The 22026-nt window shown below is 29.1% G+C and overlaps 2 protein-coding genes across 2 annotated transcripts; one reads left to right on the top strand and one right to left on the bottom strand.

The window, feature by feature from the left end:
* Nucleotides 1–569: 569 nt before the first annotated feature.
* Nucleotides 570–20387, top strand: LOC123301501 (homer protein homolog 2). The gene is made up of 7 exons (XM_044884263.1): nt 570–689; nt 899–1187; nt 1867–2145; nt 2300–2445; nt 19208–19392; nt 19456–19598; nt 20213–20387. The coding sequence occupies exons 1-7, from the start codon at nt 664–666 to the stop codon at nt 20384–20386; spliced, it is 1242 nt and encodes a 413-aa protein (XP_044740198.1). The 5' UTR covers nt 570–663; the 3' UTR covers nt 20387.
* LOC123301509 (adult-specific cuticular protein ACP-20-like) lies at nt 3329–6775 on the bottom strand. Its single transcript, XM_044884276.1, has 3 exons — nt 6726–6775; nt 4830–5006; nt 3329–4120 (listed from the first exon to the last, which is right to left on the bottom strand). Exons 1-3 carry the CDS (start codon nt 6738–6740, stop codon nt 3839–3841), a joined length of 474 nt encoding a protein of 157 aa, XP_044740211.1. The 5' UTR covers nt 6741–6775; the 3' UTR covers nt 3329–3838.
* Nucleotides 20388–22026: the final 1639 nt, after the last annotated feature.

The following is a 22026-nucleotide window of genomic DNA, read 5'->3' as shown; positions in this document are numbered from 1 at the left end:
AATAAACGTTTAGTATGGTTTCCATAAATTTTGAAATGATTTTCATTCAATGTTTTTTTCTTTTTTTGAAATTTTTCAATGGGATATAAAAAATATCAAGCTTGATTACAGAATCCAAAGAATTGATGTAATATTTTGAAATAAGTAAATTTTTTGGTCACAATAAACTTAGAACATAATTTTCACTTAAATCAGAAACATGAATTATTTCATTTCTATTGTTATTTTTATCCAATATTCAGGAAAAATTCGTTCTAAGCTCATCTAGATAAAGTGAAAATGGTGTTATTGCTTAAGAATAATATGATGTTTAGCTTCTATTAACTTTTACATCGACACACTGTACAACTGTACATTGTCAGGGCCTTATAGAGGTCGTTGAACAGAGGACATTGAATAGTCAAGAAATTTAAATTTAAATATAATATGTATTTTTGATTAACTTCAAAAGAAAAATTTGAACAATTATTGTTGTGAATGTATCAAACTGAAATAAATGAATATTAATATATAATTTTAAGGACTATTTTCGAAAAATGGTATAAGTTTACCCAGCCGATAAAATAAGTAACCAATCCTTCAAACAGTCTAATATGGCTGTGTGACAATTTTAGTGTAGCAGGTGCAATGTATTGTGAAATTTGTGTTAATTGTTGTAGTTAAATGACAATTGGAAATAAAACAATGGGGTACGATAACTATTTCAATAATAAAATATTAAAGTAATACGCAGTAATTAAACCATGCATGCTAACATGTGCCAAATAAGTTTCCACCCTTTTTATTCAAATTCGGTTTCTATTGAAATGGTCAAAATTTTGAATGAAGATAATGTTCAAACATAACAATTTAATGAATTTGTTTGATAAGATTTGATTATTTTGAAATATTTGTTTAGGGAGCAGCCAATTTTCACCTGTAAAGCCCATGTATTTCATATTGATCCAAAAACGAAACGATCATGGATGCCCGCGTCTACACAAGCGGTAAATGTATCATTTTTTTACGATTCATCAAGAAGTCTTTACCGTATTATAAGCGTGGAAGGATCAAAAGCTGTTATTAACAGTACAATTACCCCAAATATGACATTTACAAAAACATCACAGAAATTTGGTCAATGGTCTGATGTCAGAGCGAATACTGTTTATGGTTTAGGATTTTCATCAGAAGCTGAACTTGGAAAGGTATTTCTATTATTCTTATGACAAATTTTGTTAAAATAAATTTAAAACCGAATTCGCTTTTTTGTAATGTCGACTTATTTGTGTGAGAAAATGTGTATAAGATGCTGTTCTGTCAAAAGGGTAGCGGGAATTATAAAAAATATAACAAATAATTTTTGTTAAATCATCATTATTTATTTTTGAATCAGGCCCAATTTGTTGCAACGCACGTTTGTACGTCAGAATTTTTTTTTTTCCATTCTTAAAAATATTTTAATATTTATTTAGAACAGCCTTTTATCGATGTATCAAAAATAAATCATTATCGTCGTGTGAAATTCACGAATTGTTCCATTTTTCAGGCTGTTTTGATGGATTTTCTCAAAACTCTTAATATGTCCAAATAGCTGTTATTTATGGACAGCCTGTCCTAATAATGTCCACCTATAAAATGATTCTTTGTCTGATGATCTGGTTGTTGAGTTTAGGCCCTTTTAGACATGGTATCAACTTTATTTTGATAGGCGGTTTTTTACCAAAACCACCCACAAAGTTAAATTTTTTAGATTTTCGGAATCGTTTAGGATTTTTCGATGTTTTCTCACTAAAATTATCGATTTTATAAAAATCAGGCCCCTAAAACTAGGTTTTGTTTTACAAAAGTGTATCGTATTTATTAATAAGAAATTTCCATTTGCAGTTTATAGAAAAGTTTCAAGAAGTGAAAGAAGCAACTCGTACATCTGTTAATAAAGTAACCGCCAATGGTAGTTCAGCAGTGACTCCTGTAACAAGTGCAAATGCAAGTCCAATAATTTCATCGCGAGCTGTTTTACCTCCCCCCGAATCACAGGACTCACTTTTAGAGCCACCAACAGCGAATCAAATGCCACCAGCACCATTAAATTCGTCACATAACAACAAAGATGATGATTCCGGACTACCGCATCCTAGATCGCATTCGGTATCCACATTGCAGGTATATTTAAATATTTTAATTATTGTTTACCCTGTTAAAATGTAAATATTATTCATGAAGGCCCATTTTGACTTCATTTAATTCGACATTTTTTTAAATATAATTTCCATTGCTGCAATACAAAAATATTAGATGTTTTTTCTTAACTTTTCAGTCAGGTGAAAGTCCTAGTCATCAAGCAAAAGGTGGTGGTGATAAAAGCCCATATGGAACGCATGGTGGTGGGGGACCACAAGCTGGGAATGTTGATATGCAATTGAAATATGAGAATGATAGACTAAAGCTGGCACTTGCTCATAGGTAAGTAAACTTTTTTTAAATAACAAAAATTCAATTTTAAAATGATAACCATTAAGTTTATTCTATTTATTAATATAAAAAACTATATTTCTTATAACTTGAAAATTTATAAACATAAAAGTAAGAGCTTGTTTTTGCTCTAATTTATCAAACCAATGGATCAATGTATATGAATATAGCTTTTAAAAAGCTCCACTAGAAATTCGAAAAAATGTAATAATTTTCCATGTACTTTTTACCTGAATTTCCAATTTTAAAGCTTTCATTTTCATATAAACTTTCAAATTATTTGACTTAACAACATTATTATGCAATATCACTACAAAATTTTCAAAGATTTAAAAAGTATGAAATAAATTAAGGTTATAATACTCTTTGATATTTTAAAAAATTGTTAGTATCTTTCTATTCTATTTAGGGTTAGTAAAAAAATCAGTTTATTCGCTTTAAAGACAGTTTCTTTACTATCTACTTCGCGTAGGATCATGTCCAAGGACATCTTAACAAAAAAACCATCAAAAACATAATGGAATACCAAAATTTTGTAAAGTTTCTACTTTTTGGTGCCTGATCCATAAATCTGGCCAGCTATTGTTCAAAATTTTGACTTTTTTTTAATGATGATAAATTAAGGACGTACGCAAAGCAAATATGAACTTTAAAAGAGTCTTTTGGTTCTATTTTCATTCAAAATTATTCTAAATATAGCCCGAATAATTTAAAAGAAAAACAATCGTAGAAACATGTGCTGAATACGAATATAACAAAAATTAACTTTGAAATTGAAATTTTTTAAATATTTCATATATTAGCACTATTTTAACGATGTTTTTTTTTTTAAAGATTTTATAAAATGATCAAAAACAACGTTCCTTTTGTAGTTTCAAAATTAACCGTGAATCATTTTTATTTTTCTTGGTTTTGTAATTTAGTCGAAAGGGGATAGATTGGGGATAATAATTTCTCGAAGCATAATTCGTATCACGAAAGCGACCTCTTTTCTTTCCTTGAGTACAATCCGTAGATAAGAATAGCTTCTTAGAACTAGATGACGCTAAGAATCTACTGAGGCAGGAGTGACGTATATGCCCGTAAGTTCCCTGCTGAGATTCTCCCATCACAAATGGGTAAGAGTCCGTATTCTTCATTTATATGAAATGAAGATTCATTTCACAGAATGTATACTCCACTTTATATTTTGAAACTACAAATGGATCAAACGATTTTCTCTTCATTAACTATAAACAATATATCATAAACTCCTTTTTTTACAACTTTTTTGGAATTTTTTTTGAACAGTTATTTAGGAACACTTAAAATGAATGATAAACAAACAAAAATGATATGATTAACAGAAGTCCTTTCGGTAATAATGCATTTTGACTCTATCAACTTAATATCCATACTCATGACCTCCACCAAAACTACTGTAATCACTGTGACCACCATAACCCCCACTACTGTGTGAGACATGTGGAATTCCTATTTTGTGCACAACAGCTTGAAATCCATTATGTTTATCGGCTGTATATTCAACAATACGTTCGGTACCATCGGCTTCTTTTAAACGATAACTGCCTTTGACAACATCTCCATCACGTGTTTCATGATGTGATTTATCATCACCAGTATGTGGGTCTTTTACAGCGTAATTGAATGAATATTTTGGATGGGCCTAAAATAAATATTATTTTTTAGTGTTATAAACGGGTAATTACAGTACACAAGTATGGAATTTACGTACTTCGTTCGTCACCCCCAAAAAACAATTTGACCCTAGACCGAATATCTAGAGAACCCGAGTTCGAGTCTCGGTTTCTGTTTAATTTTTTCGTTTCTTTCTATTTGTTCAAATTAAAATCGTAATGTGCGTTTTCCATTGAAGAGTACAGTCTCACTCTCATATAATAAGTGGTATAATGTGTTGAGATAGAAAAAGCTATTAAAAGTATTATGTATAAGAGATTTTGCCTTACATAAAGTAGTAAAATCGTCTATTTTAGTTAAAAAACTATCCGTCGGTTTGAAAAGAAAAACTGCATGCTGCAATAGTGAAGTTAAATACAAAGTTTTAACCGGTTTTAGACAATTTCTTTTGTTACTAATAGGAATCAAGGATTACTCGCTTTCCTACACGATTAAATCTTATGTATTTGGTACCTTTCTCAAATGAAAGCGTGATCCCTTCCCATAATCGTACACTTTCTCCTGTAGACGAGGGCGGCAGGCTACTCATTGATTGAGATTTCACACGCAAAAGATCTCATTATTAATATTTACTCGCAAAGAATCTCTCAGATTCAAAAAACGCAAATCAAGAACTGTTTTGATAAAATCCACTAGCAGAGATATGAACGAATAATAAATTAATCCATAACACTTACATAATAGTCTATAGGTTCTTCATAGTGACCACCACTGGAAAGTTCTTGGTGTCCACCGCCATGTTCTAAAGCAGCATACTCTTCACCTCCAGAAAAGTCTGCACCCCCAAAATCACCTCCGCCATGAATATATCCAGCGCTTGCACAGGCTACGGCTAAGGCCAAGGTAGCGATTACCTAGAATACAAACGATTAAACTTTTCAACTTTCAACAACTTTATAAGTAAAAAAAAAATATTGACTTAAAACAAAGTTTTCATGAAACTTGGAGATTCAAATTTTTGTATCGTATTTTTATTAGTTTCGGGAATATTTTTTTAAACAAAATGTTATTCACTCATGCGGAATAATTTAATAAGTACTATCATGTTCCATTCGATAAATAGTTTAATTTGTCATTTACTTTTACTTCGCAACCATTAAAAGTGGGACAAGTATACTTGTCGAACGCTTCACTTGTCGCTCAAATCACGGAATGTCGCGGATAATCAGTTATTCATCGATGAAGCCGTTAAAAATTAAAGAACTTTTTATTCAAAAAATACTATACTTGAATAAAAAAAATGTAGAAATCATTTTTCCGCCACTAAGCTAAGCGATCTCTTGCCCAACTTCATGAAAATTTAAATTTTTGAGATGCCGGGCTATGGAGATAAATTTTCCGAACCTCGTGAAACAAAACGTAGCATTTTCAAGAATTTTTCCAAAAATGTTTCATACTCTTCATAATGAAACTACACATTCGAAGTTTCAATATTTATGGTGATCCAAGCTAAAAGCTTAATTTTTTTTTGTTGACACAAGTCGCTTTTAAGGTAGTACCAGCATGAAATCACTTTTCGACAGATTTGGCCGAATTTTTTTTCTCGGGTTTATAATAGCTTTATTTATGAATTCCTAAAATTTCATAATTTTTGACCGTTTAGATCGCGAGATATTTAAAGACAAAGTTCGCGATTTTGAGGGTCATGTTCTATTTAAAGCATGTAAAATGGCCGGTCTCTCCAACTATTTTTTATGATATTATTATATATTGAAGAAAAAGTAGAAAAAAATGTTTATACAATACAATTCTAAAAAAAAAATTTAGAAATTAATTTTCACTTTCGAGATATTAATTTTGACGTAAATTGATCGAAATTGGGACGTTGGCATAATTATTTCCCATTTTAAACGGTCAAAATTTCTGAAACTTTGGGAATTAATAGTAAGCATTATTAAATTCTTAAATTTAATTTTTCGTTAAATTCTGTCGAAAAAAAAATTGTACCATTGCTTTAACATAGAAACTGCAAATACCATGCTGGTACTACCTTAAGAAGATACTTTGATTTTCGAAGTGAAATTCGTAAAACCGAAACTTTAGGAACACATTTTCATGAAAGCCATGCCCAATAACAATATCTACTGGAATGCAATTGTTTACACGATTATTCAAATTCTACACAGTGTTTCAAAATAATGTTTCAGTATTTTAGAAAATCATGCTAAATCAAAGTTAATATTAGAATGTAAATAGTATTTTAATTTTTTCGGACACACTGTTCTTATAATACTTGTATCACACTAAAAAAGCATTGCAGAATTTTAGTTCCTTTGAACTTTTTTTTATAAACCTAGACGTTTAAGAGGACTAATTTCGATCTATTATTTCAAAATCGATTACTATTTTCGATTCATTATTTCAAAATCGAAAGATATTTCATTTCAATATTCACTTTTTCCCCAATTTGATAATTTCTATCACTTCCTAAAGTAAATGGAACACAATTTTGCAACACCTTGTAAACAATGCTAATCTAATCTGATTCAACGATTTGTTCACGTTAAAAAACATTTCACGACCACAGAATTATATATATATATTTTTTTAAAGCACAAATATTTTGAACTCACTTGATAGGTCTGCATTATCAAAGGAAAAAAGTATTTAAAAAATATGTAGTGATTTCTACACAAGTAAGAAAATGACTGATGTTGAAAAGTGAACCATCGCTATTTATATTCAAAAATTTGTTCATATGTGTCTTCTACTACTCGTCTTAAGATATCCCATACACCATGTCCATCATCGAGAGGCAGGTACCATCATATATGCATGCATACAATATATCCATCATGTACATACATATTCATGAAATATTGTCTAAGTCCATTCTTTATGATACACAATGTACATGCGATGTCATATGTACCAAGTGTTTCATACTGATTTTTTTAGGCCTGGGGTGGCAAACCTTTAATTAGAACCACAGACCTATCGTCAAATAATTTTGACTCCGTAATTATTAGGAAAATAATAACTATTCAAATTAAAGTAACTGATGACAAATAACTTAAATTAGGATTGCAATAAGTTACTTTTAGCATGCTGAACTGGAGTCATCGGTTACACGGTTTCTAAGTCTATCTTTTATATTGTTCATCTCTGAAAATGATGGCTCGCAGGCATAGATAGAAATAGATGAGAATATGATTAAAATCTGTATCTAGTAACGAATTCCATGTTTCCAAAATTTTTTTATTGAAGTTTATAACCTATATTACTTGTTCATCTTTCTGTTTCAAATCGTTCCAGTTCGGTTTATCAAATGAAGTCACATCAGGGTATACAGGGTAGGTTGTTTTAATCTATAATGGCTAATAGCTTATAGCTAACCAATCAAAGAATAAGTTAAACAAAAATTGCAAAGTTTGATGGGGGACATCATGTTCTGACATCAGGTTGGACCTAGTTCTTCGGGTTTCTTGACTAGTCAATTTAGATCCTAAACTAAGAAGAAAAAAGTTGGTTAAACAATTTTTTTCGAAAAACGTCAGCTTTCGTAGGAAATACGACTTAAAAATATGTCATTATTGCATTTAATCGAAAGAAAAATTACGGAAAAATGCTTTGGAATTACGGAAAAAGCTGTCAAGGGCAATAGAGGACATTCGCCTGTGTCCATGACTTTGACCTACAATTATTGATAAACTTTAAGCGTATTTGATTTCTATTAATGGCAATAATGACATTTTTAAGTCGAATTTCCTCCGTAAACTAACGTTTTTCGAAAAAATGTTTTGAAACTTGTTAGATTATTTATGAGGATCAACTTTCTAATTTAAAGTGTTATTCTATCTTTTACCATTTAGAATCTAAATTGGCTTTTAAAGCAACCCGAAGAACTAGGTCCAATCTAATGTCAATAGATGATGAACAAATATATCAATTCAAGTTGATTTGACAACATAAACATATTTTATCTCAATATTTGATTTATTTTGGGTGTTTCGTCAATGCTTTATGCTCAAAGTGGGTTTGGTCCGATTTTTCTCTAGTAAAATAAACAAAATTATACAGTATAGGATCGTTAACTGTGAGTGGTTTCGTTCTGTCTCTGACATGGTACAGTTCTGTGGATCGAACAATTTTCTTGACTTTTCCATCGTTTGTGGAAAACTATCGAATCACTGGAAATTAAAATGTACCACTCTGTATTTAAAGTAAACACATGTAGTAATGCATGATGATTGGTTCCATTTGGTTGATTCATGAAACAGTTTCTCACTTATTTAAAAATTGGGTTTGTACTTCTTACTTTCTTCATATGCATGTATTTCTAATTTTATTATTGAGTGATGATAATTATTATTATATATCTTAAATAATTCAACCAAAGATTTTTGTTGCGTGAATTTATTAAACAAAATATTATATAATTTTTATACATTTGGGATTTCAATCATTAATGCTGTGGTTTATATTTATTCTCTTTATTATTTTTAATTACTTTTTTTTATATAAATTTCTACTTTTCTCCACTTTGTAATTATTAAAATCGTTATTATTTTATTTACCCCTAACATACATTCATTCATTTCAGTGATTCATTCATCAATTCATCATAGTAATGAAACTTACTTAGTAGCTGACAGTTACTAATTTTTGTTTTCTTAACCTAAAAAAATCTTCAACTTAGTAAAGTATGTTATATGCAAGAATTAGGAACTTTTGACTTTAAACTGCTGTGTCAGCGTATCTCCTGATATAAATATAGCACAGAAGCCAACCGGGCACCATTCGAAAGCTTTAATCGAAGATACAGGTTTCTAAAATTACGAGATTTTCTGTGAAAGGAGTTTATTAGATATTAAGAAATTTAAAGGAGGAGATATTAACACTCGAAGTGCTAAAATACAAAATATGAAATTATTCGACAAAAAACATACTTTGTCGGCTTTTGGTTACAATTTCTTGAAATTCTAGATACGGAACAATTTTGTAATCCTTATCCAAATTGTCGGAATCATCTAAATCATTTGTTTCGGATTATAGCCCTTAAAATAGCCAAAAGTCGAACTTCATATTTTTAACCCATGATATGTCTGTCTGTCTGTGTCATCATAACGCCTAAACGGATGAACCTATTTTGATTTTTTTGTTTCGTTTTAAAGGTATTTGTTTCAAGTGCTAGTTTAGAATTCAAAACTCGAAACAGCAAAAAAATAGGAGTCGCACAACCTGTGCAAAGTCCCAGTAATCAAGAACAGCTTCTCGTAGCCATTCCTTGATTCGGTAAATTACGGAGCATTTTGCTATGGAAACGACAGGTTTAGGTGAAAGGGGCGTTTGAGATGACCCTTCTCGTGCCAACGAGTCCGCTGCTACATTTCCTTTAACGTCAAAGTGACTCGGTACCCAGATCAATCTGACTGTGTTATTCAAAACCAGGCGGTTCAGTTCCTCGAAGCATTCATAGACTATCTTCCTATATGTCTCCAACTTTGCTTATCATGAATATTTCCTACTATTAATCGTGGAATTTTCAAAATTACAAATATTAATTAACCTCGTTAAAGGTACATCAGATCCTAAACCTGTAAAGAAACTAAATGGAAATACGATTTAGACTTGCTAGTATTCTTCTGTAAATATCTGGGACACTCAATATAAATACCAAAATGTTGTTTCAAATACTGTTAGAAATTTGTATAAAATCTAAACACTTTCATGAATTCGCGAAAATAAAAGTACCATCTGCCAGTGTTTATTTTGAAAAACTAGTACCCATTATATTTATTATGAATGTTGAACGCTTAAATAATATAATTAATATATTTTTACAGTCAACAAACTGATTTTTAAGTTTCATTTTTATTATGGAATACCTACCAATTAATATGAAAAAAAAAAATAAAAAAATCATAAGATTTAAAATAGTAAAAGTGTAATTTTACATATAAAGTGCGTGTTAAATTATAAACAAGTTTATTTACGTACTGATATGTACCTACGTATGGATGAAACATTTGAATGATAACAGATGGTTTTTCAATAAAATTAATATAAACAATTAAAGATATTATTTATTATGGTACCATTATACTTAATGATAAAAAAATGCTCTTTATTATCTTTTTTGAATTTGTACTTGTTTTGGCGCGTTAAGTTAAAGAAAAAAATGATGAGAGCGAATCTTTACGATGCGCGCGCACAGCTACACAATTTAATTAACGCCATGAAGTTAGTCTATAAATCTCTCTTTAGTATTGATGAATGGTTAATACTCTGGTAGTCTAAATTGGAACTACTGAAATCGGGTCCACTTCCTGTTGCAATTAGTACGAATTATTATATAGTTGGCGAGATTTTTATCTGATTTGAATTTGAATATTTTTATTGGCCCTTAAAAATGAGACAAGTATAGCCATCTGGTAGTCTAAATTAAAACTAAAGAAAACGAGTCCAATTCCTGTTTTAATGAGTACGAATTATTATTGCCAGTTGGCGCGTTTGCAACTCCCAGTTAACAATAGTATGAAATGATATCTATATTCAAGATATTTATTCCGATCTATAAATGTTATTAGTCCTTTCGATGGATAAGGGATTTCGTAGGAAGTAAAACCGAGAAGAGTAGACACAGTGTTTTCTGAAGGTTTTTAGGTCGCTGGTTACGAATGTGTGCGTCGATTTTACATAAAGTGGTAAACACAGGTTATTAACAATTTGATTGTTTAAATCGCTGTAACTCGAAAACTATCGATTGTAGCGACAAAACTTGTCCAACATCAAAATTTCCATTTTTATTTATTTATTTATATTTATTTTTTTTCAATTTTTTTTTTTAAATCAATTTACAAAAAGCATTTCCAAGCAAGAGACAGAGCCATTTCAACTTGCCCCGAGATGCTTCTTAAGTAAGGTAGACAATACTAGACGTGGTTGTTAATTTTGGGATTTATTATTTAATAATTTATTATGCAAAAATTGAAATTGAAATAAAAATTGCAAAAATAATAACTCTAATAAGTATTAATTATTATCAATAATCCTAAAGCATGTTATTATATTATTTTTCATTCGTAATAATTAGCTCTATAAATAGTATGAAAAGTATAGAAAAGTACTGAAGTACTTACTTAGCACAGTACAGGTAGTGACTCTCTGAAGCATATCGACATGGTTTTTTTTAAAATAACGTACAATATATAACAATCTCTTTTCCAATTCATACATACAATACAATAATAAATATTCATTCAAATAATAAATATATATAATTGAAAATAATAAATGAATACTTTTAGCAAAATTTTGTACGTTATAATTATTTATTATTTGCAAATGTTTTTTATGTGTACATGTATGTATGTTTTCATGTGTGTAAATAAGGTATCGGGTGTCTAAATTGGCTTCCTAAATAAAAATTCTGGAGTGAGGCTACACTCGACATACACACATTATGTTTTAAATTAATTTAGTTTCTGTGTACTTTATGATCCACCCTGTATTCATTTCTACAAATTCTCTTCGCCTCATTTTTATTAGTTGAGCTTCAACCGCCTATCTAAATATATAGAACATTATTGTGTCAGTATATGTTCTAAAGCTACTATAATAGTGTAATTTGTAAAAAATATAAACATATTTTTTTCGTGATAACTATGGGTTCATCTATAAAATAAAATAGATTACGAAAATTATTCACCATGTCTATTTTAAATACGATTTGAGTACGTTTACACAGCTTCACATAAGTCTAATTATATACAAATAAGTTACTCGACCTTTAGAAAAGGGAAGAATGTGCCTTCTATTTGTTCACTATTCATTTTTCTTTAGTCCTCGTAAATTTACCTGGAGGCGCACATGGCAGTCCTCTAATCAAAAAAACCATTTTCTTTTTATGGCGATCCCTAGGCGGCTGCTTAAATGGTAAATGCGATACTGCGATGTATAGTTTTGTACTTTAAATGGGTACACTCAGTACACTCAATATGTATGTATGTACAACATGTAACTGTTTCATGCGTATGGTAATTTTATTAGGAAGTGAAAATTTTTGTATGTTACGCTTTTTTAAACAATATTTTAAAAACGTTAGGTTAGGGTGATGATAATTGTGGTTAATATTAGTAACGCATCTATATTGAATTGTTAGCTGGTATAAATATTATCTATCTTGTTAATTTAATTTGGCAATAATAAGAAACGAACAAATTAAAAACAAACGAAGAAATTACACAGTACCGGGTAAACGAATCCGGGTCCGTACCCGCCTTATGCCCATCGAAAATTTATTTTTATTTTATAGAATGAAATCTTTACTTTTCAAAAAGCTACATAATGCCGATTTTCCACTAAACGGACGAACAAAAACAAAACTCAATCTCAAATAATCACTTTTCGCAATCTTTTTGAAGACTGGCGTGTTTTGCGAAAGTTGAAAAACCAATTTTTGATTATTATTATTATCATCCAACTGTCGCAAAACACGCCAGTCTTCAAAAAGTTTGCGAAAAGTTAAGTTATTATTTGAGTTTGGGTTTTGCTTTTGTTTGTTTAGTGGAAAACCGGCATTTTCGTGCTGTCTCCAATCAATAATTTCCTTGTGAAGTAAAGTGTAATTGTTCACGAAGAAATTATTGATTTGAACCGATAATTGAAAATTATTTTTTACTTTTTTGTACATTTTTTTGAAGTCGGTTCTATAAATTTGGCAAAAATTGTTTATTTTATTGAATTCAGGTCTACCTTTCTATGTTTTAAACAGTCACTTACAGATATTCTTCCATATCTTAGAATCTACACAACCCTCTCAAACAAAATTTTCAAAATCAATTCACAAGTGGCCGGGAATCGGTGAACATGTATTTCAAATAAAATCGAACATAGAACCTACTACTATTTTGAAATCGGTTAAAATGATTATCAACAACCGCCATATGTGGTTTTAATATTTTTGAAAGTGTTTGAAACAATTAAAATTTTTTTTGTTTTCATCCTCATATGTCTAAGAATTTTATTTGATTTACGCGGAATCCTTAGGCAAACAAAATAGGTACGAATGATTTTCTGATTTTTTTAATAAGATAAATAATTATTTGCTACTCCACAATAAAATTATAATTCATAAAATGCGGTCAAGTAATCAAATTAATAACTTCAGTTTTATTTTAATTGCTACATTGTTGTATTTGAATTAAAAAATTTGTATATTCATTTTAGAGATATTATTTTAATTGATTTAAAATTATGATTCGAATTATTTTGATCAGAGTCCAGGTGCAGATTTACCTTAAATGCTACGCTGGGGCACCGTGAAAAATTTCACCATTTTAATTAGTAGATAAGGACTAGAGCATAGTAATTTCGAACAATTTTTGGCTGAAATATTTTTCTGTATCTGATTTACCTTAAAAGAAAGATCTGATTAAAGAGTGGCTAAGGACATTTGAACATACTGTATACAGATTTAACTTGAAATCACGTTTGTTTTTTAACACGGGAATGTAAATCCACTAATATCTCTTGTATTATCTTTTGAAGCATTTTTGTTGTGTTTTACAATCCAATAATTTCTATTGCATTTTTATAAGTTAATGTTTAAATATTCCTTACAACTGCAACGCGTGAATTAGATAGATAGATGAGGTGTTATATAACAATAAATCATTTTACAAACTAGAGAAAATATTATTTATAATTAGCAGAAAGCGTACATAAATATAATAAATTACATACAGGGAGCTCCTCAAAAGTTAAATAAATAAAAGCATGCCAAAGGACCCAATTCAACATTTGTTTTGGTTAAAATTTCCTGAAAATCTACAGACAGGGTGATATTTTCATCCTTATCGAATTTCCTAATGGACGAAGCTCTCTTAAACCATTTGATTTGATATTGCAGCGATTAAACTACCGTTATTAATTCTAATGCATAAGCTATAAAACTGTGGAGTTACATCAAAATCCTCCCAGTAGTGTATGCATGAAACCTTTACAAACAAACATCCATTCATACATCCTCACAATCTTTCACGTTGATAATAGTAGTGTGGAGTAGAATTTAAAAATTATTTATTTATTTAAAACCATATTTAGAAATGAAACATCAACCAGATGTCTCATAAAGCGCTGGGATTCTTAAAATCCACTTTTTTTGAGAGTCGAATCTGAGAATGCTAATTCTTTGTAACATCTTCCGGTTATTATAAAAATATTGGATTAATATAAAATGCATTCTTTTATATCATAAACAATTTATTGATTATAAGTTGATTAACTAAACATTTACTTTTTATTAAACGCAGTATCTAAAAATAGTATTTTTTCACACTCATGCGATTATTGATTAAACATTTAACGATATTAATAGTTGAACAGTCCAGACTTAATTTGAATATTCTCTTATAAAATACTAGCTTTTCCTTGCGGCTTCGCTGGCGCTAGGTTTGATTTTGATAAGTTTCAGTTTTAGTCTTTTAGTTTTAACGTTTTAATTTAAGGTTCAAAAGAATATAGTCATACTAATAGAAAAAATGTTGTCTGTAAAATTTGTTCATTATGCTATTACTTGGTGTCAAAATCACCAAACAACTGGGCGATATTACGCGTGAGCAAGCTCATATAATTTCCCGCGTGGGAAACAATTTTTTCTCAAGTCCATTCCCGCAAGTTTTAGTGTCTACCCTTGGGGCTCTAGTCAATTCTTCAAACTTATTTTGTTATTTAGATCAATACAAAATAATAATTTATTACGTTGATCAACGCCCCAACAGGCCTTGAATAACGCATGTTGATTTTCAGACTATTTACCTCTTTTCACCTCCTGAGTGGGTTTTTTTCAAAAAACATGAACACATATTTATTTATTTGTTAATAGGAGTAATCCTGCAAATTTTCGAATTGATACATCTATTTTATATGATTTTTCCATACAAATTTTTGAACTACCATTACACCCTTCCAAGGATTGAATTTTCATTCAGTGGTTTGTGTTATGTGTTGATAGATCAATCGCGGTTTGAAAGATTTAAACCTTAACTAAGTTAAGGCCCAAATTAATTTATCTCATAAGAAAGGGAAGATTCAAAACGGGGATAGAAGTTTGGAGTGCAATCATTTGCAGTATTTTTTTGTATGTAGAAGAAATGTAAATGTGAAAGAATGGTGTTTACAGAAAATATTTTATTTATGTAGCTAATGACACATTTTCATTAGTTAGGTAATCGAATTGTCACCCCACCAAACAATCATTTAAAAAATATTCGTTCTCTTATTCAGTTCATTAAATTTTATCGATTTTCTAATAAATATACGGAAAAATTTTGCATACGCAAACAATTATTTATCTTTGATTTTGACTATTTTTAAATAATAGAGTAAGATGTAGTACCTAAAGCAGGGATGGGTTGGATATCCATATCATTTTATAAAGAAATGTCTTATGAGGCCATAGATGTGCCGTCAAATATTTTTGACTTCGTGAATATTGGGAAAATCTACTTGAAAAAGTTTATTGAACAATGACATTTGCAGCCGAGTAACTTGTTCCAACGAAATTGACTTTAATGCTATTTAAAAAATTAACTTTTGCATATAGAAAATAAAAACATAGGAAATTCACTTTCAAAATATTTTTAATATTTAATAGAGGCTGAACAATAGTTCGGTGGCCAAGTGAGATTTCGTTTCAAATTTCGTGTACCTTTTTTTCTCAAAATGTAATTCTCAATCTTATGTAATTCTCTTCGAATACTTATGCTGAGTTAGTATCCAGCAACGCCGTACATATTTGCTGGTGCAAGGGGGATGACATTCATTTTCTCAACTGTACTCACTCATATCGCGCAAAAATAACGCCATGGTGCTTAAACTTACTTTTACATATTATAGTAGCATCTTTTTCAACATAATTTCTGGTGGGTCATTTCACCCAGAAAAATTTCAGCATCGGCTTGTAGTCTGAGTTAAGCCAATAAAAGCTAATTTTTAGTTCGGCCATATACAATACCATAATCGTAAGTCTGTGATTGAACTATAAGTTTTATATAACCATGTATTGATAAATGATAAGTAATCAGGAACTACTGAAAAAGCGGTCCACTTAAAAATGGTAAGTACAAACATTGCCATCTGGTAGTCGAAATTTTAACTACTGAATTCGGGTCTTCTGATTTTAATTCGTACGATTTACTATCGTCCAAATTCATTTGACTAAAAATGGCGGCAATATTCTATATCTACCTGTTCAATTTGTAGCAAAAACCCACCTGGTCGCCGTACTATGAAGTTCAATCATTATTTGATTGAAAATGATTTAAAATTAAATAAAAGATTTAAACATCTGTATAACTTCATAACAGATGGTAAATGTGAGTTTTATATTTCACAACATTGTATTATGTTCTATGTTTGTCATAAAAGTCAATGTCGTTAAGTCTTCTAATTATTATTGTTCAAAGAAATTGAAAATATAGTTCCGTTACCTGGTTACCTAGATATTTAGTAAACATAAATAAAACAATGCAATAATAAATCTCTTTTTGAAAAGTTGATAAAATAATAAATAATTGGTTTGGTATTAATGAAAGATGATATTAACATTATTGAAAATATTGAACGATTTTAAAATTGAAAATCCCATTTAGTAAAAAAGCGGATAAAAAATCTGGAGTGGGGCTACACTCAACGTTTTCATATTCATAAGGCACTTAAACTAAAGCCAGTAAATACTCAGCATTGAAAATGTTTATAAATAATTAAGTTTGTTTAATTCCATAAACCAATGATCCTCTTTAATTACAAACTTGAAAATGAAACTGAATGATTGAAACTGTATTTGCAATTCAATTAGGTTTATACATATAAAAAAAATTTACCGTGTTCTACGATTTTATGTACATAATTAATTACGGTGTGCCTTATGAGTTATCCTGTAATTAGCTGAATCACCATCACCAAGAATGCCATATTCACGATTGTAATTTTTGCCATTCCAATTTATTGATTTTTCGACCATTGATTGTCCAGATTTAAAACTAATAGTATTTAATGACTTATTTACTTTTGCTTCTGTATGCACCGAATCCACGGAATTAATTTCCATTTTTGGCGGCCAGTGACTATTCCGTGTTCGGATAATTCGGTGGATACGGAAATGCAATTCATGCAGTTTTTTCGTCATTGCAATCGAGTTTTGACACTTTGCATTGTCTTACATAAAATATAAGTATCTCGAGAAACAGAGGTCAAAATTTTTAACTGTATCTTTAATTCTGTTATCTAATCAATTTGGATCTATACAAAACTATCTCCTATTTTTGAAATTATTATAAACGCCAATAAACTTTCCTCTAAGTCTGCTTGCTCTATAATCATACTAACTTAGCGTTACAAAATCGGAAATAGAGACATAATAATCTTAAGTAAAAATATATTATTAACGTATTATTTTTATGTTTTTTTATTATGTAATAATCTTTATATATATTATAATACCGTGTGCTCACATTTATAATGCATGGGTTTAAATAATTTATTCTTTTTTCAAAATAAGCTCTTGCTTTGCTTATAAAATAAACAGATTAACAGTTTTCAAAATATCACTTTCATAATTCTAGGATTCCAAATCCGAGAAATTTAAGATCCAGTATCTTGAAATCCTTTCGCCCGACGGATAAATGAATGTGATTTTCATTATTTTTGGTTCAAAATAATCCTAGAAACTGATTTTCATTAAAATCGGCAACAAATAATAGTTTAGCAAATTTTGAAGTTTTTCAAAGGGGTGTACCCCTTAAAAAAATAGCAAAAATTCGAAAAAAATTTATATATTTCCGATTATGTTAAAAACATGGTTTTAGACTAATTTGGTTACTCCGAAAACAATGTCGTTGGTTAAAATGTAATCAGATTAATAATTTTCAAGATATTACCCGCATAGCTCTGGGATTCCAAATACGAGGAATTAGATATCCAATATGTTGAAGTGTATCCCATCCGAAATCCACTTAAATCGAACTCATAAAGGGTAACAAATTAAACTATTAAAATTAAGAAAGAGTGAAAAGACACTACTCATTTTTTTTTATTAATGAATATAATAACATTTGATGCGATACACCCGGTAGAAGATTTAGATAATAAAATTATATTTAATTAAAATTTAGTTACGCTGAAAATATTAAAATAAGTCTGCTGTCATACGTGCTCTATTTATCAATAAATTAATTTTTCACATTTGTAAAAAAAAACTGTTACAATTAAATTATAATAATTGATGAAAACAAGATAATTCCTCATATTACATAATTCATACAATAATGCAGATATGCAATCAAGTTGTATTACACAGATAGCAGATAGATTATACAATATAAATATCTCTCTCACACTTGGTGGTATATGAGATATTTTTTAATTGAAATAAATTAACTAATTTTGAAAATCACACTAATCAGATGCTTGGTAAAAAATATACAGAGTGTTGACTATCTGTGAATAGATGTCAAGAAAATCCGCATCTTTACTATCTTTCCCGAAATTTACTAAAATATCTTATATAATGCTTTCCAGATAGAACAATAAATTTTTATTCTCTGGTACTCTAAGATACATAATATTTGCCTGATTTGTTGACATATTTACTCTTTAATTGTGTAAAAAGATTTCTTTTTCATAATCTAATCAAAACGATATAATTTTCTTCACAAACCCGACAGATTGACGGATAAATACACGCGATGAATGGATTTAAAATTCGTCAAGTTTTTGTACTTGACTTGTATTTATTTATTTTTATTTTTGTTGCAACTCCTTTTCTGATCCTTACGAGATCATTTCAATGCGCCCTTTACCCTGTTAGAGGTCTTTATCTTTTGAATCAGAGTTCAGAGAGTATAGAATAGGAAGCTCTTTAAAAGAGAAATCAGTAATCATGGTTATGTTATTAATTCAGCACACTATGTATCGATAATGTAATTTTTTTAGAGAGTTTCGAATTATATAAGGTGCTAAATAGTTTTACGAGTCTATTCAATCCTTTTATAATTTCCAAATTATTTAGTTAATTCATATTAATAAAATTAATAATTGTTTTTTGTTACAGTTCTGCTAATGCAAAAAAATGGGAAATTGAATTAGCAACATTAAAAAATAATAATGCTAGACTGACGAGTGCATTACAAGAAAGTACTGCAAATGTTGATGAATGGAAACGTCAATTGCATAGCTATAAAGAAGAAAATCAACGTATGAAAGCAAAATATCAACAAGATCTCGAAAATAGTAAAGGTAAAATAAAAATTATTTTGAAAATTTTAAGTTCTTTCTTAATATGCATTTGAATTTATGTAGGGGGTGGTGAAATAGCTGATGAATTAAGGAAAGAAATACAAATTTTACGACATCGTGTTGAACAACTCGAATCAGATTTAAGTGCGAAAAATGAAGAAATGAAATCATCGGTATCATTAAATTCCAAAAATATAGAAATACAGGTAACATAATTATTATTAATAGCCACAGTTAATGTTTATTACAACTTCTTGGTGAGCAGTAGACTTTATGATCCCATTTAATATTTCAATTTTGAGTTGCGATAATTGGTTTCTATGTTGAATCAATGTACGCAATTTATATGCATATTAATATACTTATAATTATCAAATCCTCATGTGTTCTTTCAGGCTATTTTCTTAAATAGCAAACAATTTATTTAAGATATTTCGACTGGAATTTACTCGCGATTGACCACATACCTGACTACTAATTTACTATATCAAGCAGTATTTTGCTTGTTCTCTTTCACAAAACGTCATAGTGTCCATCATAACACACACAGTCTTCAAACATCAATTCATTATCGTCTGAAGGAGACAAACAAGTTACTTGGTTGTTTTCAACGTCTCACATTCATAGAGGAGAATAATTTTGAAAAATTCACAACTTTGTGATAGTTTTTATTTGGTAGAACCTCCATTTTGACTTTTCCACCTTTCCCCAGTCAGTAATTATGCTCCTCAGGTAATATAATTGGCCACCTCTTTTCCTATGTGTAAAAGTGGAAAATTTTAAAACCAAAAATTAATTTTTTTTTTTCAATATTTTCCAGAATCTACAAAAAGAAAATGCCGAGCTACAACAAACATTGAAATTAACCCAAAATGAATTAGAAATGGCAATGTCACAACGACAAATATTATTAACATTAAATTCACAATTGGCATCACAAGTACATGATTTGGCAAATATACATCGTGAAATTAGTACTGCATTGCAAACGTGAAACTAACCAATATATGTTATTTATATATAAATAATCAATGAATTCAAAAAACAAAAATTAATTGATTTTTCATATAAATAATGAAAGTGATCATGATTAAAGAATGGTATTTTTTAGTAAATACAAAAACAATACACATTCAGTTGAAAATCACTTCCATATAATCATTTTTTCCAAAAAAATATATTCGACTTTATCAAGTAATACTTTTTCTGTCATCTGACTTTTAATATTAATTCATGTAAAGCATCATTCATACAAAATTATGTGATATATCAATATTTATGTAGTATTTTTTTAATTTATATAATTTTTTTGTGTATATTTAAGGTTTTATCTTAAAAATTGTTCTTAATTTATAGTGGCGTAAGCACTTGAAACTGTTTATCAAACGAAAGAAGTTGGTTCTAAAAGACCATATGATAAAGTACAAATATCTATATCTACTTTTATTTAAATTTGATTACATGAAAATGATGTCATCATTTCAAATTTGTTACTGTTGGGTTTCGATGTAATAAATATGACAAACATTTGTTAACATCACATCCTGATGCAATAAACGTGACATATATGTGACACAATTTGACTACATCGATAATACTAAAGTAAGATTTAATGACAAAAATTCGCAAATTTCAAATTTACGTAAAAAATTAAAGAGATCTCACTCTCTTTTGCTCTATAAAAAAATAAAACATATCCAGCTTTAATTTCAGGGTAATTTCCACTTTGAAAAATAAAAATAACGACTTTGAACGGTATGAGCTTAAACGGCGTCTACCATAACAAAATAATATACAGTTGTCCATATTTTGGAGCCCACGGTTAATGTGGTAAAATACTTTTTCCATTTAAACATCCATGTTCTAGGATATTGCAAGAGAAATAGGCTACCTATATGAAATAAGCTAAAAAGTATAGTTCTCTAAAAATCTGTATGGTAAGATTCATTTTCATGAACGGAATTTGTTGGATTCTAAAACGTCTTAAGCAGGAGATACGTGAGTATTAAAACTTCGTTTTCACTTAATTTTATTTAAATTTTAATATGTTAACGAATGTGGCAAATACCATAATTTACTAGCATGTATAGTTTTTGTATTATCATTTTTCGGCGATTCCAGAAACAAATTGGAATATTTTTGAGCATATTACACTTTCAAAAATAATATTAATAAATAAATGTACCTTGATAATATTGCATTTTATACATGAATTAAATTTGAATCTAAAACACCGGTTTCATTCGGTTGTGATTCCGCCACTATGATGAAATTGAACTTTTTGTTTATATTTAGATTTTCTCATCTCAATGAATAACACTGTCAGCTACGAAATATCTCACATTTCGCGTTGGAAGTAAAATCTAAATTCGGGTTAGCAGTAAATGGGTTCAAAAAATTGATATGAGAAAATTTTCATTGTACCACCGTTAATTTTTTTAAATAATTTTTAATAACGTGTAATAATTATGATTTTAATCTGTTACGAAAATTCATTGTTAGAAAAATGGATCAATATTTCGTCGAGATATTTTTTAATGATTTTTTTTTTTTATATTTAAAGAACAAAATAAAAGTATTTATTAATTGTTTAAGCATTTTATCGGAAATATATTTTTTATTTTAATTGGAGAG

Source organism: Chrysoperla carnea, chromosome 5 (assembly GCF_905475395.1).
Source record: "Chrysoperla carnea chromosome 5, inChrCarn1.1, whole genome shotgun sequence".
Classification (NCBI taxonomy): Eukaryota; Metazoa; Arthropoda; class Insecta; order Neuroptera; family Chrysopidae; genus Chrysoperla; species Chrysoperla carnea.
The sequence above is the reverse complement of the archived record's forward strand: the minus strand, read 5'-3'. Positions and strand labels throughout refer to the sequence as shown.

Coding starts and splice junctions, on each gene's coding strand:
- LOC123301501 (XM_044884263.1), top strand. CDS start 664: ATGACAATTGGAAATAAAACAATGGG. Junction 690..898: donor ATTGGAAATAAAACAATGGG/GTACGATAACTA, acceptor ATATTTGTTTAG/GGAGCAGCCAATTTTCACCT. Junction 19,393..19,455: donor AGATCTCGAAAATAGTAAAG/GTAAAATAAAAA, acceptor GAATTTATGTAG/GGGGTGGTGAAATAGCTGAT.
- LOC123301509 (XM_044884276.1), bottom strand. Junction 4,121..4,829: donor AAGAACCTATAGACTATTAT/GTAAGTGTTATG, acceptor TATTTATTTTAG/GCCCATCCAAAATATTCATT.